The 19,419-nt window shown below is 40.1% G+C and overlaps 2 protein-coding genes across 2 annotated transcripts; both read right to left on the bottom strand.

Annotated features, from left to right (window-relative positions):
* Positions 1–359: 359 nt before the first annotated feature.
* LOC110268340 (uncharacterized) lies at positions 360–1,679 on the bottom strand. The gene is made up of 2 exons (XM_021114428.1): positions 949–1,679; positions 360–834 (listed from the first exon to the last, which is right to left on the bottom strand). Exons 1-2 carry the CDS (start codon positions 1,677–1,679, stop codon positions 360–362), a joined length of 1,206 nt encoding a protein of 401 aa, XP_020970087.1.
* A 14,829-nt stretch (positions 1,680–16,508) lies between these two features.
* On the bottom strand, positions 16,509–18,551 carry LOC148579118 (uncharacterized). Its single transcript, XM_088488659.1, has one exon. The coding sequence runs from the start codon at positions 18,549–18,551 to the stop codon at positions 16,509–16,511; it is 2,043 nt and encodes a 680-aa protein (XP_088344785.1).
* Positions 18,552–19,419: the final 868 nt, after the last annotated feature.

Genomic DNA, 19,419 nt, shown 5'->3' with positions numbered 1-19,419 from the left:
TATAACTAGTAAACTGACACATACCCTAATACAAAGTCACTAAACCATGATAAACCTATATGACGTTGGTAGAACCTCGCTGAGGGCAACCCCTTCGGGTGTAACCTGAATACCTCAGACATGCTATAGACTTCATCGACGTAAGTGGCCCAATCTAGTCGTGACTGCACACAGCATGCGATGGCATGGCAACAGGGGTAGTGCAGCGCCTGGAAGTATCCACAATCGCAGGTGCGATCCCTTAGGGAAACCCGGTAGCTACCCAACGAGAATTTGCCTGTGGGGGTAGTCTCTGTATAGTCAAGTTGATGCCTGTCGAACACGGTCACGGTGAAGCACCTCGAATCCCTCAAGTTCCGCTAAATGGCCTTAACAAGTGGCTGGGAATACCGATGCCCGGAACCTAACTGTGCCTCTACCGTCTGACCCCGGATAACAAACAACTCAGCCAGCCGAAGATAGGTTGACTTCACCAAGGATGTGACCGGTAGATTTCTTGTGCCCTTCAAAACAGAGTTCACGCACTCGGAAATGATGGTCGTCATGTGACCATATCGTCTCCCCCCATTTTTATGCTGTGTCCACCTCTCATACTCTATCCTGTTTGCCCAATCACACATGGCCGGGTTCTCTGTCCTCATTATATCAAACCAATAGTCAAATTTTGCTTCCGTCTTTGCACAAGTGGCATTTACAAGCCACCTCCTTGCATCCTGCCCCTTGAAAGTAAGGGCAAAATTTGCAGCAACATGCCAAATACAGAATGCCCGATAAGCATGGTGAGGTCGCCAACCACTATCTGGTGCCTCTAGTGCAGCCTTGATGCTGTTGTGTCTATCAGAAATCACCAGAATACCTTACTGTGGAGTAACATGTCTTCTAAGGTTGGATAGAAAGTATGACCAAGACTCTGCATTTTCCCCCTCCACGAGTGCAAATGCAACAGACAGTATATTCGAGTTTCCATCTTGAGCAATCGCCAACAACAACGTCCCTCCATACTTGCCATACAGGTGTGTTCCGTCGATACTGACAAGCGGCTTATAGTGTTGAAATGCCTCAATACATGGAGGGAATGTCCAGAACATGCGATGAAAGTAGACTCTATCTTCATCAACCTGATCACCCACTCTAACCGGGGAGGTCTTCAGCAGAGCAACGCATCCGTCCATGGTGGATGTGACCCCAAGGATCCAGCGGGGCAGATCACCATATGACTCCTCCCAGTCGCCAAAGATCTGTGCTACTGCCTTCTGCTTCGCCATCCACATCTTCCTATAACTAGGCCTGAAACCATATGTCGCCTCCGTTGCCTCTTGCAGCACCTTAATCGACACCGACGCATAAGCTCTAACTAATGGAAAGATTGTCGCACATATGACATGATAATCAAGCTGCCTGTGGTCGCTTAATATCGATGTGGCCATACACGTGTGTGGCCCGTTGTACCGCCTAACTTTCCATGTGCTCTTCCTTTTTCGCATGACTATACAAATCAACCACGTGCACCCGTTACCTAACTCCTTACATATCCCTTGGTATTTCAGATTGTCGGACTGTATTACTCTATACTCAACTCCACGCCGAATACTGTAATCTTTTACACTCAGCACAACTTCCTCCTTACTCTGGAACGATTGGCCAATCTGGAATTTCGTCAAAGGATTCGCATCATGCATACCCTTCCCCACGAAGGTTGCCTCTACATTCTAGTGTTGGCCAATGGCTTCCAAGTTCAACGATGACAGGTGCGGAGGGTACTGTTGTGTTCTAGAACCGGAACCTCCATGGGATGTTGGTGTACCCCTTGGAATATCATCATCACTGTCCCCACCAATATCGACCGGCTCCTCATCCGAATCATCGTCACGCATCGGATTCTCAACTCGATCCGGTCCGGCCTCAAATTCAAAATTAGGCACAACAGGAGGCACACTAGCATGAACAGCCCCAGCACGTTCGGGCTCAGGAACCAGAACTGCCGTTGCTACCACAGGCATCGATGTTGAGGCACCACCGACCGTCGTCGACTGAGGATTCGGTGTCGATGCCCCAGAGCTGTCGACACCATCTTCCAACTTCGCAAGCAGCTCAGGTATCCTCACCTTCGGAAAACTACACCTGCAGTGAAACAAGACCTGCAGGTCTTTATCCGACCCTATCACAAAGGTCTTATATCTCACACCAGCTGATACAATGGCAATGGAAATCTTGTAAAACAACTTTTTTACCCACTTCGTCCCACACGCACCGAGCTTCCGTAATATGCTGAGCTTAATCTCTACCAACGTACTCGAAGATCGGATAAAAATACTAAGCGGTTCTCTATCCGTGAATTTCACACCATGCCTTTTGCTCTTTTGAATTTTTCCAGAGCAGTGGACCAGAGCCACAAAATTTTTCTCCCCCTCCATTTGTGAATAACACTCTTCCTCCATATTTGGCCCCTCCACGGTTTATATAGGCAGCCCTTTTCACACACATTCTGAACGTAAACCGTTATAGCCTCTAGCGGTTTACTCACGAGGCCCAATGCACATAAACCACTACTGGCAATAGCGGTTTATGACCAACCAAAATCATGCATAAACCGCGGCAGATAACAACGGTTTCCATGCTACCATAATTCAACGTAATCTGCGGCTAGCATCAGCGGATTCTGTGTTTCTTTAAACCGCTACTGCCAGTAGCGGTTTCCATAGATAGGTGAAACAATGCATTTGCATCTTCGTTTTGGAAACAATGCATTTGGGTAATTTTGAGAGTCAAACAATTTATTTAGGTGAATTGTCCTACTAATAATAATAATAATAATAATAATAATAATAATAATAATAATAATAATAATAATAATAATAGAGATTATTTTACAAGAAATTTAAGGTTAAAACTATTTGATATTTTTGTATTTAATATAATAAAAAGATGTACTATTTTAAAAAATATGTTTGTATTAAAAAACATGTATTTAATATAAATCTAAATTAAAATATTTTCTTTTAATACATACTTTTTAATATAAACATATTTTTTTTTACATAGCACATCTTTTAATTATATTAAATACAAAAATATCAAATGATTTTAACCTTAAATTTTTTGTAGAATAATCTCTAATAATTTTATTATTATTATTGTTATTATTATTATTATTGAATGACTATATATATATATATAATGAATAAATTTATCATTCTTTTTGTCCAAAAAATACAAAAAATATAGTACAGTATTATTGTACAATTAATAATAATAATAATTATTTTATTTTATTTTATTTTTGGATGGAGGACTGTTATGTCTAATAGAGAGAAACGTTAGGGATTGATTTGTACGTTAATTTTTTTTTGGGACTAAAATGTTTATTTTAAAAATCTTTGGGAACTGATTTGGATAATTATTTTGTCGAAAAATGAACTGAAAACTGATTTGTCTTCCAGAATAAAACTTTGGGAATTGATCTGTGTATTAATTTTTCTTGAAAACTAAAATATTCCATTTTAAAATTCTTGAGAATTGATTTGGGTAATTATTGATTTTTTTTTATCTCCGACCCCTCCAACATAAAGAATAGACTTTGCGAAAAATATTATTGATGAATTATCAACTTAAATATCAAAACAAACGAATTTATTCCACTCTAACTGATGAGATTTTGGAAGGAAACAAATCCATCCAATATAACAAGAAAGAATTACAAAATTTTAAAAGTCCAATAATATGGATGAGATCTAAGAAGACAAAAGAAATACAAATAAACTAATAGCATTTTGTTTTGAAGTATGTCCAGATTTTGAAGAATCGTTACAAATTGAAGGAATAGGGGCTTGAGGTTGGTAGCAACCAAGATATCTCACTTTTATGCATTGTTTGGAGGTTTTAATGGATGAACTACGTAAGATGAAGCCTAAATCAAAGTAATTAAGAATGTGTTGAAATTATTAGTTTAATTAAGTATATTTTGTATTTTTTGTGGTATAACGGTGTTTATAAAAAATTCTTAAAGATTAGAAAAGAGATTAACTAATTTAGATCTTAGACACCGTCGACAATTTATAATAAAACTTAAAATAGAGGAATACTAAAAAGGCTATTAGAAATTTTTGTTTTGGTCATTAGTTAGTCTTTAATATTTAAAAGTATGGAATAAAATATGTTATTAAATTTTTAGATTAAAAGAATTGAATTAATGATTAAGTAATGATAAATAAAAATAATAAATTTTGATGATTTTCTAATATTTCTCATTAAAATAAAAGACTTGACATTTTTCAATCTACTGTGTGTTAACTTGACATTTTTCATATTATGGACTATCAATCCAACATTATATTCATCTCAAAGTTGAAAACCATTATTCCAGCAATATTCTCCAAAAACATCTATAATATCTTTCAATACTAGTGACTTAATAAATATATTCATCACCTAATAACTCAAATCTAATTTAAGGAGAATATTTTCTTATTGATACACTAGACTTATATATATCAAACATTTTTTTAGTAATTAAATTAAATAATTTTTTTTAAAGATATGGGATGAGATATTTTTATATATATAATACGTGATGTTTACCAAAATCTTCTATTATTTTTAATAAAAATGTTATTTTATTAATAAATCTTAATAGAAAAAAGGTTGTTTTAAAAGTATTTTTAATATATTTTTATTTACAAAAACTTTCTAAATAATAATAATGTATTTTATTCTCAATATTTATATTTAGTTTCAGTTTTATTTTTATACTACTATTTGATTTTTAAATTCATTCCTAATATTTTAATATTTATCGAATATATCCCTTGATTATTATTAATATCTTGTGACATGACAATTATAAGTTCACGTGTCACTATCACGTCAGTTTAAATTTTCATATGTTATTACCATGTCATCTTGTATTGTGATATATACTTATATTAGTAATTTTTGTTAACAATATTAACTCTTATATAAAGTATAATTGAAATATATTTAAAGCATGGTTTCGATATCATCGTGGTTAGAAATTATTTCAAGTCATTGACAGGCTAATTTCTTTTATATGAAAAAAATATTGATATTTTTGTTAAAAAATAAAATTATTTAATATAATTATGGATGAATTTTGTAGATAAAAAATTAATATGCAAAATATATGAATGTGTGTTGTAACATGTAAAATATATGTTGGACACATGTTATTATTTTGATAATATAAAATATATGTTAGATACGTATTAATATTTTAGATAACACATAAAATATATATTAAATACTTTTTTTTATATATTTACAATACTATAATATATTTTAAATATTAATATTTAAATAAAATATTATTTTTATTTTCATATTAAAAATAATTTCCGGCATTGGCAGAAGGATTCTAATGACGATGAGCTATATATACTTCTTTTTTGAGGGGGTATTTGTAAACCATGGGTTCATATGTGTAGAATGTAGATGCTTAAATTGGATTATTCATGTTCTTGAGTGTTGTTAGAATGAGATTTATTTGAATGTTTGATTTCTTGATTGTTGTGCCTAACTTTACCTACATTTGATCCTTACGTTTCCCTACTAAGACGACTTTGGAGACATCAAAGCAATGGTTCAGAATCAAAATTAAACATCAGCATTATTGCTTTGAACTTTGAAGAGTACTAGAATTTATTATTTTTAATTATTAATTTAATATTTTAATTTAATAATTTAATAATATATTTTTAATATATATTTTTATATATTATTAATTAATAATTTTTAACTAAAAATAATAAATTTTATTAATTTTTTAACATCTTTCATATTACGAACTTAGTACAATCTTTTTTTTTTTTCAGAACATTTAGCTATTAGCTTATTTTTATTGATTAAAACAAAAAAAAGGGCTCAAATATACTAGTAGAAATGTGTTGACTAAAATTGTTAGCTAATATTAATAAGAATTGATCACTTTTATAAATTTATGTACGAGTGATGTGATTGTTTGAACTAAAATGATATATTTGTCAAATTTTATTAAAACGATTACAATAAAATTAAATCAAATTTTATGGACAAAATTAAAACTGAACATAAATGTTGGGTTTAAAAAACAATATAAAGTTTATTTTGGTGATTACAAACATATATTTAGTTAGATTGAGATTTCGAAAGAATTGTTTGATGTGAGTGTTTATAGTGTAGGCCTATATTAATTTGAGCAGTCCAATAAAAAGAAATTGTTTTTGTTGTTGCTATTTGGACAAAAATGAGGCTGGTATATGAATCAATAATACATACAAATCTCATCAACTAAGTCCAGTACATTAGTTTAACGAAGGACAAGCTTGCTACTGCAACTAGAGCTTCACCATTTCTGATAAAGCATCTTAGAAGAGTTGGTTCACTTAGCTTTTTGTTGGCACCATAAAATCTTGGGTCGCTCTATAATAAAGATGTAAATCTATATAGATATTTTTTTTAATTTATTTTAAAATGACACGTGTATAACTGTCTTTTTAAAGGAGCACCTCACTCGATTTAGTAAGAGCATTAGCTTGTAGAGTCAATTAGTGTTATTACTATTCGTTAAGATAGTATGGCTAGGTGGATATTTTGTTTGGATCGAATATTTATGGACTTTTTAATTGTAAAAAATTGGAATTAATTGTCCAAAGACAGAAAAATGTTATTTGTTTTGGAGTAGAAAATAATAAAAAAAATTTTAGCCATTAAAATTATGCGACAAAAAATTATTTCAAATATAAATTTTTATATTTGTTTCAAATTAAATAAAATTAAAAAATAAATAAAATTACAAATATTTATAAATTTTTACCATAATTGTTATATATAATAATAACGTAATAATTTTAGTATTATACTTAAATTAGTTTAAATTTAATTATTTTAAATTTTTAAACTCAAATTTATAGCTTAAAAATAAACAAATTAATTTCTTAAAGATGTTAAAAAAATTCTAAATCCTAAATCCATAAAAAATTAATCGAAACTTTAAAAACTCATAAAAATTTTATTATTTGAAAAAATAGAAGTTCATATGTTGATCCAAAGAAAGATTAAGAATTATTACAAGTAGTGTTAAAAAGTAGAAGAGTTACTTAACAATGTCAACTTTTTTATAAGTTAATAGTTTATGTTTATAGTAACTAAAATAGTAGTATCTATATAATATTAATCTTTTAAGAAGATATAATATGTTTGATATTATTTTAATACCAACTTTTATTATTTTTCATCCCCAATTTTTATTATATTTGATATTAATCTCTTATATAATGTTTATGTCAACTTTTATTATTTTTCAACTCCAACCTTTTTTTCACATACAAAATTGTCCCTAAGATTCAAGGTAGTTTTAAAATCGTCCTTTTTCAAAAGATTAATACCTTAAGTGACAAAAATGCCCCTCTCTTTCTTCTCACCTAAACCCCACCACCCCACCTCATTCCATGACCATCTGCATCATCCCATCGACTATCACCTATTCACCTCATCACCATCTGTTCTCATATCAGACAAAAAAATTCAACCTACATAAACAGTTACACACAGATCAACAATAAAACAACAATTCATCACCAAAACCATTGTCCCTAACAAAAAATAAAAAAATCATCATCATTGTCAAAATTCAGAACCATCAGCATAGCTTAGCAGTAAAATTCTTCTTCTTCCGTTAGCAAAACTCATATCCAATTACAATAACCAATAATTCCCAAATTCTTCTTCAATTGCAAGAGACCAAAAATTCGTAATCCTAATTACTAAGAACATTGAACAAAACTTAGATGAATTGCTTGTGACTGCCCTTCGATTGAGCTGAAGGTTTTGATCCCTCTAAAAACCCTTATTGCAGATTTCGCACACGAGTCAAGAGGAAGAAACAAACATGCAGTTTTTTCCAATTTTTGTTTATAGTTGACGTTCTTGGAAGGTTATGCTACTATCTCGTGGTTTGTTTTGAATATATTGTCCGAGAAAGAGACATTGCTAAAGGACGCGAGGAACACGACCACCACCACCACCCCCCACCAACAACGACCATGAACCCGAGTTCAATAGGCCTGGCGCGTCGACCGCTGCGAGAAGACGGCGACTCGCGACAAGGCTACGGCGCAATCCGTCGCGAGTGCGACGTGCTGCGAGGCGCGGCCGAGGGCGACGGTGACGGAGATAATAATATTTGAGTGATGGTATAATTGTCCAAAACATGATTATAAAATAGTACGACTAGGTATCCTTTAAAAGTGATCCTTTATTCAGCCTTTTATTACAATAACTTAAAAAAATGTAAACAAATACATCTAAATAGATTTAGTGTCTTTTCAAAATTAAATACACATCCAAAATACAAACTAAATAAAACTGAAATATAAAATATAAAATTTAAAATTTAAAATTTTTGTTTCAGTTTTACCATTTTTAATTATTAACAGATTATCATTTAAATACACATTCAGAAATATAAATTCAATAAAATTAAAGATTTTAATTTTAAAATTCAAAAAGTAAATTTTAAGGATTTTAATTAATTCACACTGCATAAAACCCCTAAAAGAGATCATAAAACTCCCAATCCAGCCGTCATCCTCAGAGAGCTGCACGCCATACGTGGAATTCTTTGTCCCCGTCGCCTTCCTCCTCCTCGTCGCCACTTCTCGGAACTGCCGCGTCATCCTCAGAGAGCTGCACGCCGTCCGTATGATTCTTCGTCCATGCTTCCTTCCTCCTTGCCGCCGCCTTTCTCCTCAGCTTCGCCAATCCTATCTTTCTGCGTCGGAAGTAGACCTCAGGTATTTTGGATGTGTTTAAGAGAAAGCGATTCATAGTAAACTGTATATATCTGTTTAGTTATTCAATCACATTGATTTTGCATGCCATGTACATCCTAATTTACATTGGAGAATGGTTTAGGTAGAAGAACAACTTAAAGAATCACAATCCTCAAATTATCAACACTGTGATATCTGCAATTACGGTCACTGCAATGGTTTAAATTTCTGATTTATAATTTTGGATGTGTTTTAGAAATATTTTGTGTATCACTTCATAATTTTAGATGTGTTACAATTGTTTTTAAATATTTAAATTTAAATTTCTGATTTATGATTTTGAATGTGTTTCAAAAATATTTTTTTGTATAACTTCATAATTTTAGATGTGTTACAATTGAAAAAAAATTACGGCCACTGCTATAATAAACTCTAAAATTGTTTCATATATCACAAAGTTAAGGAATTGACGTTAAATATCTAATTGGTTTTGGTATCTTTTACTGCAGAGGAGTAGCACTCTTCTATGAAAATTATTGTGAAGAACGTGAGAGAGAGAAAGACAAGAAGGTACGAGAGAGGGAGATAGGAACTTACAAAGAGAATGAAAAAATGATAAAGTAACTACTTTATGGAGTGGGTAGGAAGTTAAATAAATTCTAATATTTAAAATTTAAATTAATTTTAATTACCAACATGTTTAACTACAAATTAGAAATATGTTTTAATTAAAATTTAATTAAATAATATTATTTGAATTAAAAGGCCGAATTTTAAAAGACACATAACATTTTCCATTATAAAACTATGTTCAACGTCAGATACGATTTTATATGCAACAAAAAATTGGAGATCAAAAACATTTTTCATCTAAACCATAGGTTCACAATTGTAATTAACCTTTCCTCTAACTACTATCATATAGATAGCAGCAACAATGCTTGCCCATTTAATTGTACTCATAAAAATTCAATTTAAATATAAATTTTTATAATTTTAAAATTTTTAATTAATCATTTTTTTCTAACTAACCACCCATCTTTTGTAGGAATAAAATTAATAATTCAAATTTTGTGTATACTTATTTCATTTGAACTATAAATAAAATATGTAAAATTCTAAAAAAAATATAAATACTTCTTAAATTAAACATATTGATAACACAATATTTATTTTATTAATTTATATATAAAAAATTGTATAAAAAATATTTAGCATTATTTTTAAAAAGCCTAAATAATTCATTCAAAAAATACTTCATTAAATCATTTCAAGCTATGTTATTTTTTAATTTTGATAATATTTTTAATTATATTGTTGTATTTTTTTACGAATTTAACTTAAAAGGTAGATAAAGGAAACAACATGACATAATATATGTTTATTTTTCATCCTTTTTTTTACTTCATCCTTTTTAATTTTTATTTTACTTCAATAATTAAATACGCTTCACATCATTCATGTACACTTTTAATTTTTCTATTTTATTTATATTGGATTTTATTTCACTGTATTTTTTTTATTTACATTGTGTATTTCTCATTATTAAGAAATCGGTACCTCGGGTTACCGGACGATTCGGGTGGTAGGATGTGTGTGAAGATGGGTCTCTTTCTCGGTCTAGGTGCTGGAAACGGTTCTCGTGGGATGTCGATCTGACGAGCTCTTGACGAAGTGAGGGGGTGTCACCTGCAATGACACTCAGACGCCCAAGTCAATAGAGTGTATAGGTGATGTGAGAATTTGGAGAAGGGTGACGTACCTGGGGGGAGAGGTAGAACCCTCCCCATATATACTGTGTCAGAGGTGGGCCCCGCATGGGCAGACCCATCTTCTGCGAAGCTTCCTTTGCTAGCTGTTGCTAGGTGAGCTGGCACCCAGGAGGAAAAGTGCTCGGGTCAGTGACCGGGAGCGTGGTGCTCCGCGGGGTGGTCGTCTAGACCCGGTACAGGTGCGTACCGGCCGGGTCGGTTATTAGCCCAACTGGGCTGGGCCGCAACAGTGCCCCCAACACGCCAGCTGGGGCCACGAGCGTCGTAGGTGGCGCGTTTTTCTTCTCGTTATATGAGGTGCTGGTTGGTTGGTTTGTCGTGACAGTGACGCATCTCTTGGGCGCGTGGGTTCCTTCGTTGCAGGGGTGTGTTGCTTCTCGCCTCGTTTCTCGTACTAAGCATTTAATGCTCATTATGCGTAATTCAAAACCCCGTGTGAAAAGACTGCTATGCCCCTGTCTTTCGCGCTTCTTGAGTTGGTTTCTACATTTTCCATTCAGTTTCGCCTTCATTCCCCACTTTCTCTGCATCTGTTTTCTCCACTCTCCCACTTCCTGTTTGCGAATTTCTAGTTGCTTACGTTTGCCTTTTCTGTCTTCCCAGATCAACAAGAAACCTTCGGTGAGTTTGATTTACCAGTTCCAATTTTCATTGATTTGCTTTACTGCTTATGCCATTAGTTTTGTTGCTTCGTATTTGTATGCATGTTGTTTTCCATGTCGAACTTGCTAGTGTTAGGTAGGCGTGCTAGGGAGGTTACCATTCCATTTTGATGCCTTTTAGGAGTTGTTTTAGCCATAGATGCGTTCCTTGTTTGATTGTAGTCATAGAGTAGGCGAGGTGTAGTTTCTGGGCTAGCTCCGATCTCCCGGTCACTTAGACTAACTGAGTGGTGCTCCCACTGTAGGTATGGCCCCCCGTCATGTTGCACGGGCTTCCGCCTCAAGCGCGGCTTACGATCGGTATGCTTGGGTCACTTCCGACATAAAGGATTCTCCTAACCAAATGGGTGTGGAGGAGCTGACCGAGTTCCGTCAAGCCGAGTACTTGTGCGGCGGAACTGACGAGGAATCTAACTATGATGTTTTCATCCCCGCCCCTCATGAACGGATATACGAACTCAACCTGCACTCCCCCCGAATTTCCGACTGGATCTGGTTCTACAAGGCAATGTTTACCCAATTGGGGGTTCGCTTCCCTTTCTCTTCTTTCCAGATGGCGGTCCTTAACCGGTGTTCCGTGGCGCCATCGCAGTTGCATCCGAACAGCTGGGCTTCCATCCGCTGCTTCGAGATGGTGTGAGAATATTTAGAGCTGCCGGTGTCCGTCGACGTGTTTCTTTACCTCTTTACCCTTACGAATCCTTCTAAAGAAGGGAAGGCGAGAAATGGGTTTATGTCCTTCCGATCTGGCCAGGGTCGGAGGATTTTTGGCTTGTTTGAGGACTCCTACCATGGGTTCAAGGACAAGTACTTCAAGGTACGCCCAGCCAAAGGTCGTCATCCATTCTGGTTGTCATTTCGGGGCGGGATCCAATGCCTTCACTAAGGTAACATACAAAGGGACGTCCTCCATGGACAAAAGAATTGCCAACGTGTTGTTGGCTGTGCTTAGGAAAAACCATGTGAATTCCCACCTCCTTATTGGTGATCGGGAGGTCGCTAGGAATTATATTTGTGAGTAGCTTTAATCTTGCATTTCTTGCGTTATTGTTGCTTTGATCTGTTATGCTGATTTCACGACTAACGTGTTTCACTATTTTGTTGCAGTGGGGATGTCCGCCGAAGTGACCGGCCTTGAAAATTTATTCAATACCTTCCTTGCTGGTGACATCGACAAGTAGCAGGCCAACGAGAACCAGGAAGCTCCACCTGAAAACAACGAGAGTCCGGTGGTGCCTCCCCCAAATGCCGCCGAGGTGTCGGCCCAAAACGCTGACGGGGCGCGTATCTCTCTCGTCCGAGACGAGGCGGTCGGCACTGGCGGGGACTCGACCTCCAGTCCACAATTTGAGGAGGATGATGTAAAGGTCATAAGCAACCCGAAGAGGAAGAGGTCGTCCTCCAGCCCTGAAGGAGCCCTCACTATAATGGAGAGGAACTTCGATGCCGGGAACTTTATAGACTCCCAATTGCTTCCTGGCACGGAGGAATATTTCCATGGCTTCGACCTCCCTGGGCAGGTGAGGTGGATGTACCGTTCTCTCCTTCACGGTGCCGCCATAGCAAGGAAGGTCGAGTTTGCCCTGTTGGAAATGCAGTCAGTGTAGAGGAAACTCGAGGCTTCTATTCAAGCTAATAATAAATTCAAGGTCGAAGTGGAAACACTTCGGGAGTGGCTGTCCAACGCTGATGAGAAACTCAAAGCTGCCGAGGAGAAGGCCACTGTCGCTGAGGAGAAATTAGGGATTTCTGACGTGGCCGTTTCCTGGCTAACCGAGCGGGAGCTGACTTTGGAGAGGCAGCTTAATGCTGCTCAGGGTCGGGTAGCTGCTTTGGAGAAAGAACGCGACGAGGCCGCCTCGTCGGCTAAGACTGCTCAAACCAAAGCTGAAGAGTATAAGAAGAAGTACAAAGAGACCGTGAAACAGAGGAAGAGCGCCATACTGATGACTGAAGAGGCCCTTAAAACCCAGGTGAAGATCGTGGTCCCTGACTTCGACACGTCGACAATCGGGGTCTTTAAAACCATCAAGGATGGCAAGATTGTCGATATGCCGAAGAAGTGATCTCTGTAGTTTTTTGTTTTGTGGACCTTGTCGCGTAATTTGATGAACTTTATTGTTGTGCATGTTGGATCTTGTAACTTTAAACTTCTTTAGTAGTCGCTTGGTCAACTTATAATTACTTTTCTTCCCCACTTACTCGTTAGTGCATTTTCGTTCTATTTTATTACCGTTTTGTTGGTATTGGCTTGTAGCTTGTCTTTGTTTACCGTTGCGTTGGTAATTTGACGCTATAACTGTTTGTTATGGTGTTAATTTGGTTGGTTTCCAGGGTGATCAGTCCCGGGATACCGTATCGTTGCCTCGTTTAGCATGTGTCGCAAGAAATTCGTTGTCATGGGATGTATAAAAGGGAAAAAGTAAATTTAAACACAAGTGAACATTAATCGGCAGTTGAACAAATCTATGGCAGTGATGAGTATTTGACAGAAGTAAATTATTTAATGATAAAGCGAAAACCGGGTCTTACTGAGGTGGTCAGGTCGCCTATTCAGCATGCTCGGACTAAGAATAAAATCTTCTTAAGTTACCCGCATTCCATGTTCTCGGGACTTCCTTTCCGTCAAGTCTTTCTAAACTGTAGGCACCCTTACCAATCACCTCTTTGACCATGTAAGGACCTTCCCAGTTAGCCTTCAGCTTACCTTCCCCCTGAGTCGGCAGCCCGATGTCGTTGTGCCACAGGACCATGTCATTTTGTTCGAATTCTCTCCTGATTACTTTGGCATTGTAGCGCAGGGCCATTCTTTGCTTCAGCGCTGCTTCTGTCAAATGGGCCATTTTTCTAGCCTCGTCTATTAGGTCTTTTTCTACGGCTTCCTCCACTCCTCCCAGAAGTAACCGTGGGCTCGGCTTGCCGACCTCTACAGGTATCATAGCATCCACACCGTATGTCAGGCGGAATGGGGTTTCTCCCGTGGACGATTGCTAGGTTGTGCGGTAGGACCAGAGGACTGAGGTGAGTTCGTCAGCCCATGCTCCCTTTTCTTATCAAGCCGCTTTTTAAGGCCTAGCAAGATGACCTTATTTGCGGCCTCAACTTGGCCGTTTGTCTGTGGGTGTTCCACGGATGAGAACTTTTGCTTTATACGCAAACCGAAGAGGAACTCTACGAACTTCTTATTCGTGAACTGCGTCCCGTTATCAGAGATAACGACCTCAGGGATGCCGAATCGAGTTACCACTTGTCTCCACATAAACTTTCGACAATTAGATGAGGATATGTTGGCCAGTGGCTCAGCCTCTATCCACTTGGTGTAGTAGTCGATAGCGATTATAAGGTACTTGACTTGTCCTGGGCCGACCGGGAAGGGTCCCAGGAGGTCGACTCCCCAATGTGAGAAAGGTCGGGAAGACGTCAATAGACTTAGCTCGGTTGCCGGCGCCCTGTGAAAATTGGCGTTCTCCTGGCACTTGACGCATTTCCTTACGAATTCTTTGGAGTCCTTCATTATCGATGGCCAGTAATAACCAGCTCTGATGAGCTTTCTTGCTAGGGCTTTTCCCCCGATGTGATGACCGCAGCACCCCTCATGGACTTCTCTGAGCACATAGTCCATTTGGTCGGGATGCAGGCATTTCAACAAGGGTTGGCTGAGTCCCTTCTTAAACAACTGACCTTGTATGATCGCGTATTTGGCTGCCTCCCTTCTCAACGCTTTGGTCGACTTCTCGTCATCAGGGAGCTTGCCGCTTTCCAAGAAGTTAGTGATTGGGTCCATCCAAGAGAGATCTACCTCTGTCAATTGGAGAGTGACTGCTGGTTCTTTTATCAAACCCTAAATGAGAGACCAGTTTTCGGCCCTTGATTTTGTGCTCGCTAGCATGGACAGGAGGTCTGCCCGTGCGTTCCTTTCTCTCGGAACGTGTTGGATCGTGACCTCCTCGAATTGTTTGCTCAACTCTTTGACCCTCTCTAGATACTTCTGTAACAGTGAGTCTCTGGCTTGGTAGGTCCCATGACCTGAGAAGTAACGACCTGCGAGTCACTGCACACTTCTAGCCTTGTGGCTCCGACTTCCCTAGCCAGGATTAAGCCGCCCAGAAGGGCCTCGTACTCCGCTTGATTGCTTGACACTGGGAACTCAAACTTGATCGACTGTTCGTATATGACCCCGGCTGGGCTTTCCAGGATGATCCCGGCACCTCCAAACGTTTGGTTGGAGGCCCCGTCTACGTCGAGCTTCCACTGTATGCTCGTTGTCTCAGTTGGGTCCCCTGTTACTTCTACCAAGAAATCGGCCATGGCTTGCACCTTAATCGCATGCCTGGGTTCATACTGCAGGTCGTACTGGGATAGCTCGATAGCCCAAGTCATCATTCTTCCCGCTAAGTCGAGTTTCTGGAGTACCTGGTGGATTCCCTGGTCTGTCCTTACGACCACTTGATGACCTTGGAAGTACTGTCGCAATCTACGGGAAGAGGTCAGGAATGCGAGTGCCAACTTCTCTAATTTGTTGTACCTCAATTCTGCTCCTTGAAATGCTTTGCTCACAAAGTAAATTGGTTGTTGGATCTTCCCTTCTTCTCGCACTAAAACCGCCGCCATCGCTTCATCCGTTATGGCCAAGTATAGGTATAGTGGTTCTCTGACCTTGGGCTTCCCGAAAACAGGTGGTGTTGCAAGAATCTCTTTGAAATGCCTGAATGCTTCTTCACACGCCGGGGTCCATTCGAATTCTATCCTCTTCCTCATCAAGTTGAAAAACGGCAGGGCTTTCGCAGCCGACGCCCCGAGGAAGTGGGACAGCACGGTGAGCCTCCCTAACAACCTCTGAACGTCCTTGACGCAGCCCGGGCTCTTCATTTGGAGTATTGCTTGACACTTTTTAGGGTTGGCCTCCACCCCTCTCTGGGTTATCATAAACCCCAAAAACTTTCCTGCTTCCATGGCAAAGGCACACTTAAGCGGGTTGAGCCTCATGCCGTGTTGCCGGAGGGAAACGAACACATTCCTTAGGTCTCTTAAGAGGTCCTCAGGTCGGGTGGTCTTTGCAAGGATATCATCCACATATACTTCCACCGTTTTGCCTATGAGGTCGCTGAATATCTTGTTCATTAACCTTTGGTATGTGGCCCCAGCGTTCTTCAGGCTGAACAGCATTACCTTGTAGCAGTATATTCCCCCCGGTGTTATGAACATTGTTTTCTCTTCGTCTGGCCGGTGCATCGGTATCTGATTGTAGCCAGAATAAGCATCCATAAAGCTCAGATACCGATATCCCACCGCCGCGTCGATGAGCGCATCTATGTTGGGGAGGGGTAGGAGTCTTTGGGACATGCTTTGTTAAGATCGGAGTAATCCACGCACATCCTCCATTTTTCATTGTGCTTTTTAACCAAGACTACGTTCGATAGCCAGGTCGAGTAGTCGAGCTCTCGTATAAACCCTGCTTTAAGAAGGCTGGCCGTCTGCCTGGACACCTCCTCTGCCCTTTCTTGCGACATTTTCCTTCTCCTTTGGGCCACTGGTTTGACTTCCGCCTTGACGGCCAAGTGATGCGACATGAGCTGGGGGTCTATCCCCAGCATGTCAGCTGGCGTCCAAGCAAATAGGTTGCCGTTAGCCCTGATCATTTCCATTAGAGGTTCCTTCAGGTCGTGTGGGAGGTTTCTGTTCACAAAGGTGAACTTCTCATCTGAGTCGCCGACCCTGAACTTTTCAAGATCTCCCTCTGGTTCCGGTCTGGGTTTGTCATCGACCCTGGCGTCTAGGTCGGCAAGAAAGACACCGGATGCTTCTTTAGATTTCTTTCTCAGGGAGAGTCTGGCGTTGTCGCATGCAACTGCCGTCTCTAGGTCTCCTCTGATGGTCCCAACTGATCCATCATCAGCTACGAACTTCATTAGCAATAGCTTGGTGGAGATCGCCACCCCAAATTCGTTGATGGTCTTCCTCCCCAGGATGAGGTTGTAGGCCGTCGAGTCTCTTAAGACCACAAACTCTGCCATTAGCGACCTCTTCCCCCTGCCTCCGCCTATGGAGACCGGGAGGGAAATTACGCCGTCTGGCTTGATGAAGTTATCACCTAGGCCTACCACGCCGTGCTGGTGATCTCGGAGGTCGGCGTCTCGTAGGCCTAGGGCATCAAAAACATTGCAAAACATGATATTGGAATCAGCTCCTGTGTCCACCAAGATCCGCTTTATTAGGCCGGTGCCCACCCTGGCCGTGATCACCATCGGCGGACTCTCCGCCACCTCATTGAACCATTGATCCTCGGGGCCAAAAGATATCAAGGGCAACCTGCGAGAGGTCGGTGTGGGGCCAGAGGACATAGCTAAAACCTTGGTGTCCTTCTTACTAGCCGACTTCGACCTGGGACGGACATCCCTTCCAACCACCACATTCACCACAGTGAGGGCACGCTCCGCGTCCTCCTCGGGTTCCCATCTCTGCTTTACGGAGCGACTTTTGTCCTCGGTTGACCGGTCCCTCCTTCTAGGTTCCCTTATTAGGTGGGCAAACTCGGCCAGCTTTCCTTCCCGGATGGCCTGCTCTAGGGCGTCCTTCAGGTCGAAGCAGTCTTGGGTCTTGTGGCCATATCCCTTGTGATAATCACAATAAAGGTTTTTGTTTTCTCCCGTCCTGTCCCTGAGTTGTCGGGGCTTCGACAAGATGTCCTTGTCGGCAATTTGCTGATAAACCTCGACGATTGGAGCTGTTAGGGGGGTGTAGTTGCTGAACTTCCCAACACGAGGAAAGGGTTTGAAAGTCTTGGCCGTTCCTCCGTCTCTGGAGGGTTCCTTGGACCTCTCACTACCAACGGATGGGCGGGCACTAGGGTATGCGAGCTGCCGTTTATTGGCTGCCACGACCTGACTTACCTCTTCATCATTAATGTATTCCCTGGCTACGTTCTGAATTTTCTGCATTGTCCAAATGGGCTTGGTGGTGAGGTGTTTTTGGAAATCCTCATTTAGCAAACCATTGGTCAAGCATAAGCTGGCCACCGAATCAGTTAAGCCGTCTATCTCGAGGCACTCATCGTTGAATCTGTCCAAGTATTTTCTGGTTGGTTCGCCGTTTTGCTGCGTCACCCCTAGCAGGTTAATCGGGTGTTTTACTTTGGCGATGCGCGTGGTGAACTGGGCCAAGAAAGAAAGACTGATGTCGGCAAACGTGGTTATGGAGCCCTGGGGGAGGGCGTTAAACCAACGGATCGCCGGCCCAGCTAAGGTTATTGGGAAAGCCCGGCATCTCACTTCGTCACCTACCCCTTCCAGGTTCATCCTGGCCTCGAAGGCCGTTAGATGTTCCTGGAGATCTTGGGTACCGTCGTACCTCATGTCTGTCAGTTTGTCGAAGTGCTTTGGTAGTCGTACTCCAAGGATCGAGTGGTGGAAAGGGGTTGCCCCCATGGCCACCGGTTGCCTTTCCCGATGTTCTCCGTTAGGTCGGCCTCTCCTCGTCCTTTCTCGGCGGCGTACTTGAGGTGATCGGTTTCTTCTTCTTCGTTCTCTGTCGCTTTCCCATTCTTCTTCTTCGGTGTCTCTCGTTGGCGATCTGTTGTAGACCAACGGGTCTCGCCTTCTCCTTGGCACCTCTCTGCTCTCCTGGCTTTCTGATTCTGTTTGAGGGCTCGAGGTGCGCCGGGAACGACTCCTCCAGAGACTTCTTTCTCCCCTTGGAGTGGATCGGGATGGCTCTTGGCTAGGAGTGGGCTGACGACTTTCATGGTTGGCTACTTCTCGCTCCAAGTACTGCACCCTGTGCCGCAGCTCTTGTATTATCCTGGCGCTGTCGCTGCCAGTCCCTCCAAAGGGTCGTCCCTCTGTGTGTCGCGGGGGAGATCTGCTGCCTTCGCGAATGGTAGCTCCGGCGGCTACCCCACTGCCTCAGGGATCTATCCCCTCCCCCGCGGATTCCGGCCCCACCGTCAGCCGCACCAGAAACCAAAATAAAATCCATGTTGGGGAGCAGTCCCCACAGACGGTGCCAATGTTCGGTACCTCTGAGTCTAGGGTGAATCTCGTTCTCTATTTATATGTATATACTGTGAGACCAGCCAATGTCTGCACCCCGTTTATACGTAAACTTTAACCTAAATCCTGTGTACGAGACTCCTGTTGTGTGGCTACTTGATGAGGTACCAGAGAGACGTTATATGGCAATGTCTGATCGTGCAAAGGAGTAGTAGATGATGTTCTACTTTTT

The sequence above is a fragment of the Arachis ipaensis genome, chromosome B10 (assembly GCF_059453495.1).
Source record: "Arachis ipaensis isolate K30076 ecotype BB chromosome B10, ASM5945349v1, whole genome shotgun sequence".
NCBI classification, from domain to species: domain Eukaryota; kingdom Viridiplantae; phylum Streptophyta; class Magnoliopsida; order Fabales; family Fabaceae; genus Arachis; species Arachis ipaensis.
This window is presented reverse-complemented; position numbering and strand designations above follow the sequence as displayed.

What these genes read in the sequence shown, in the direction of transcription:
- LOC110268340 (XM_021114428.1), bottom strand. Translation starts at nt 1,679, where the DNA reads ATGCATGATGCGAATCCTTTGACGAAATTCCAGATTGGCCAATCGTTC. An exon ending in GATGGAAACTCGAATATACT is followed by an intron (nt 835 to 948) that starts GTCTGTTGCATT and finishes GATTTCTGATAG; the next exon opens with ACACAACAGCATCAAGGCTG.
- LOC148579118 (XM_088488659.1), bottom strand. Translation starts at nt 18,551, where the DNA reads ATGAGGTACGACGGTACCCAAGATCTCCAGGAACATCTAACGGCCTTC.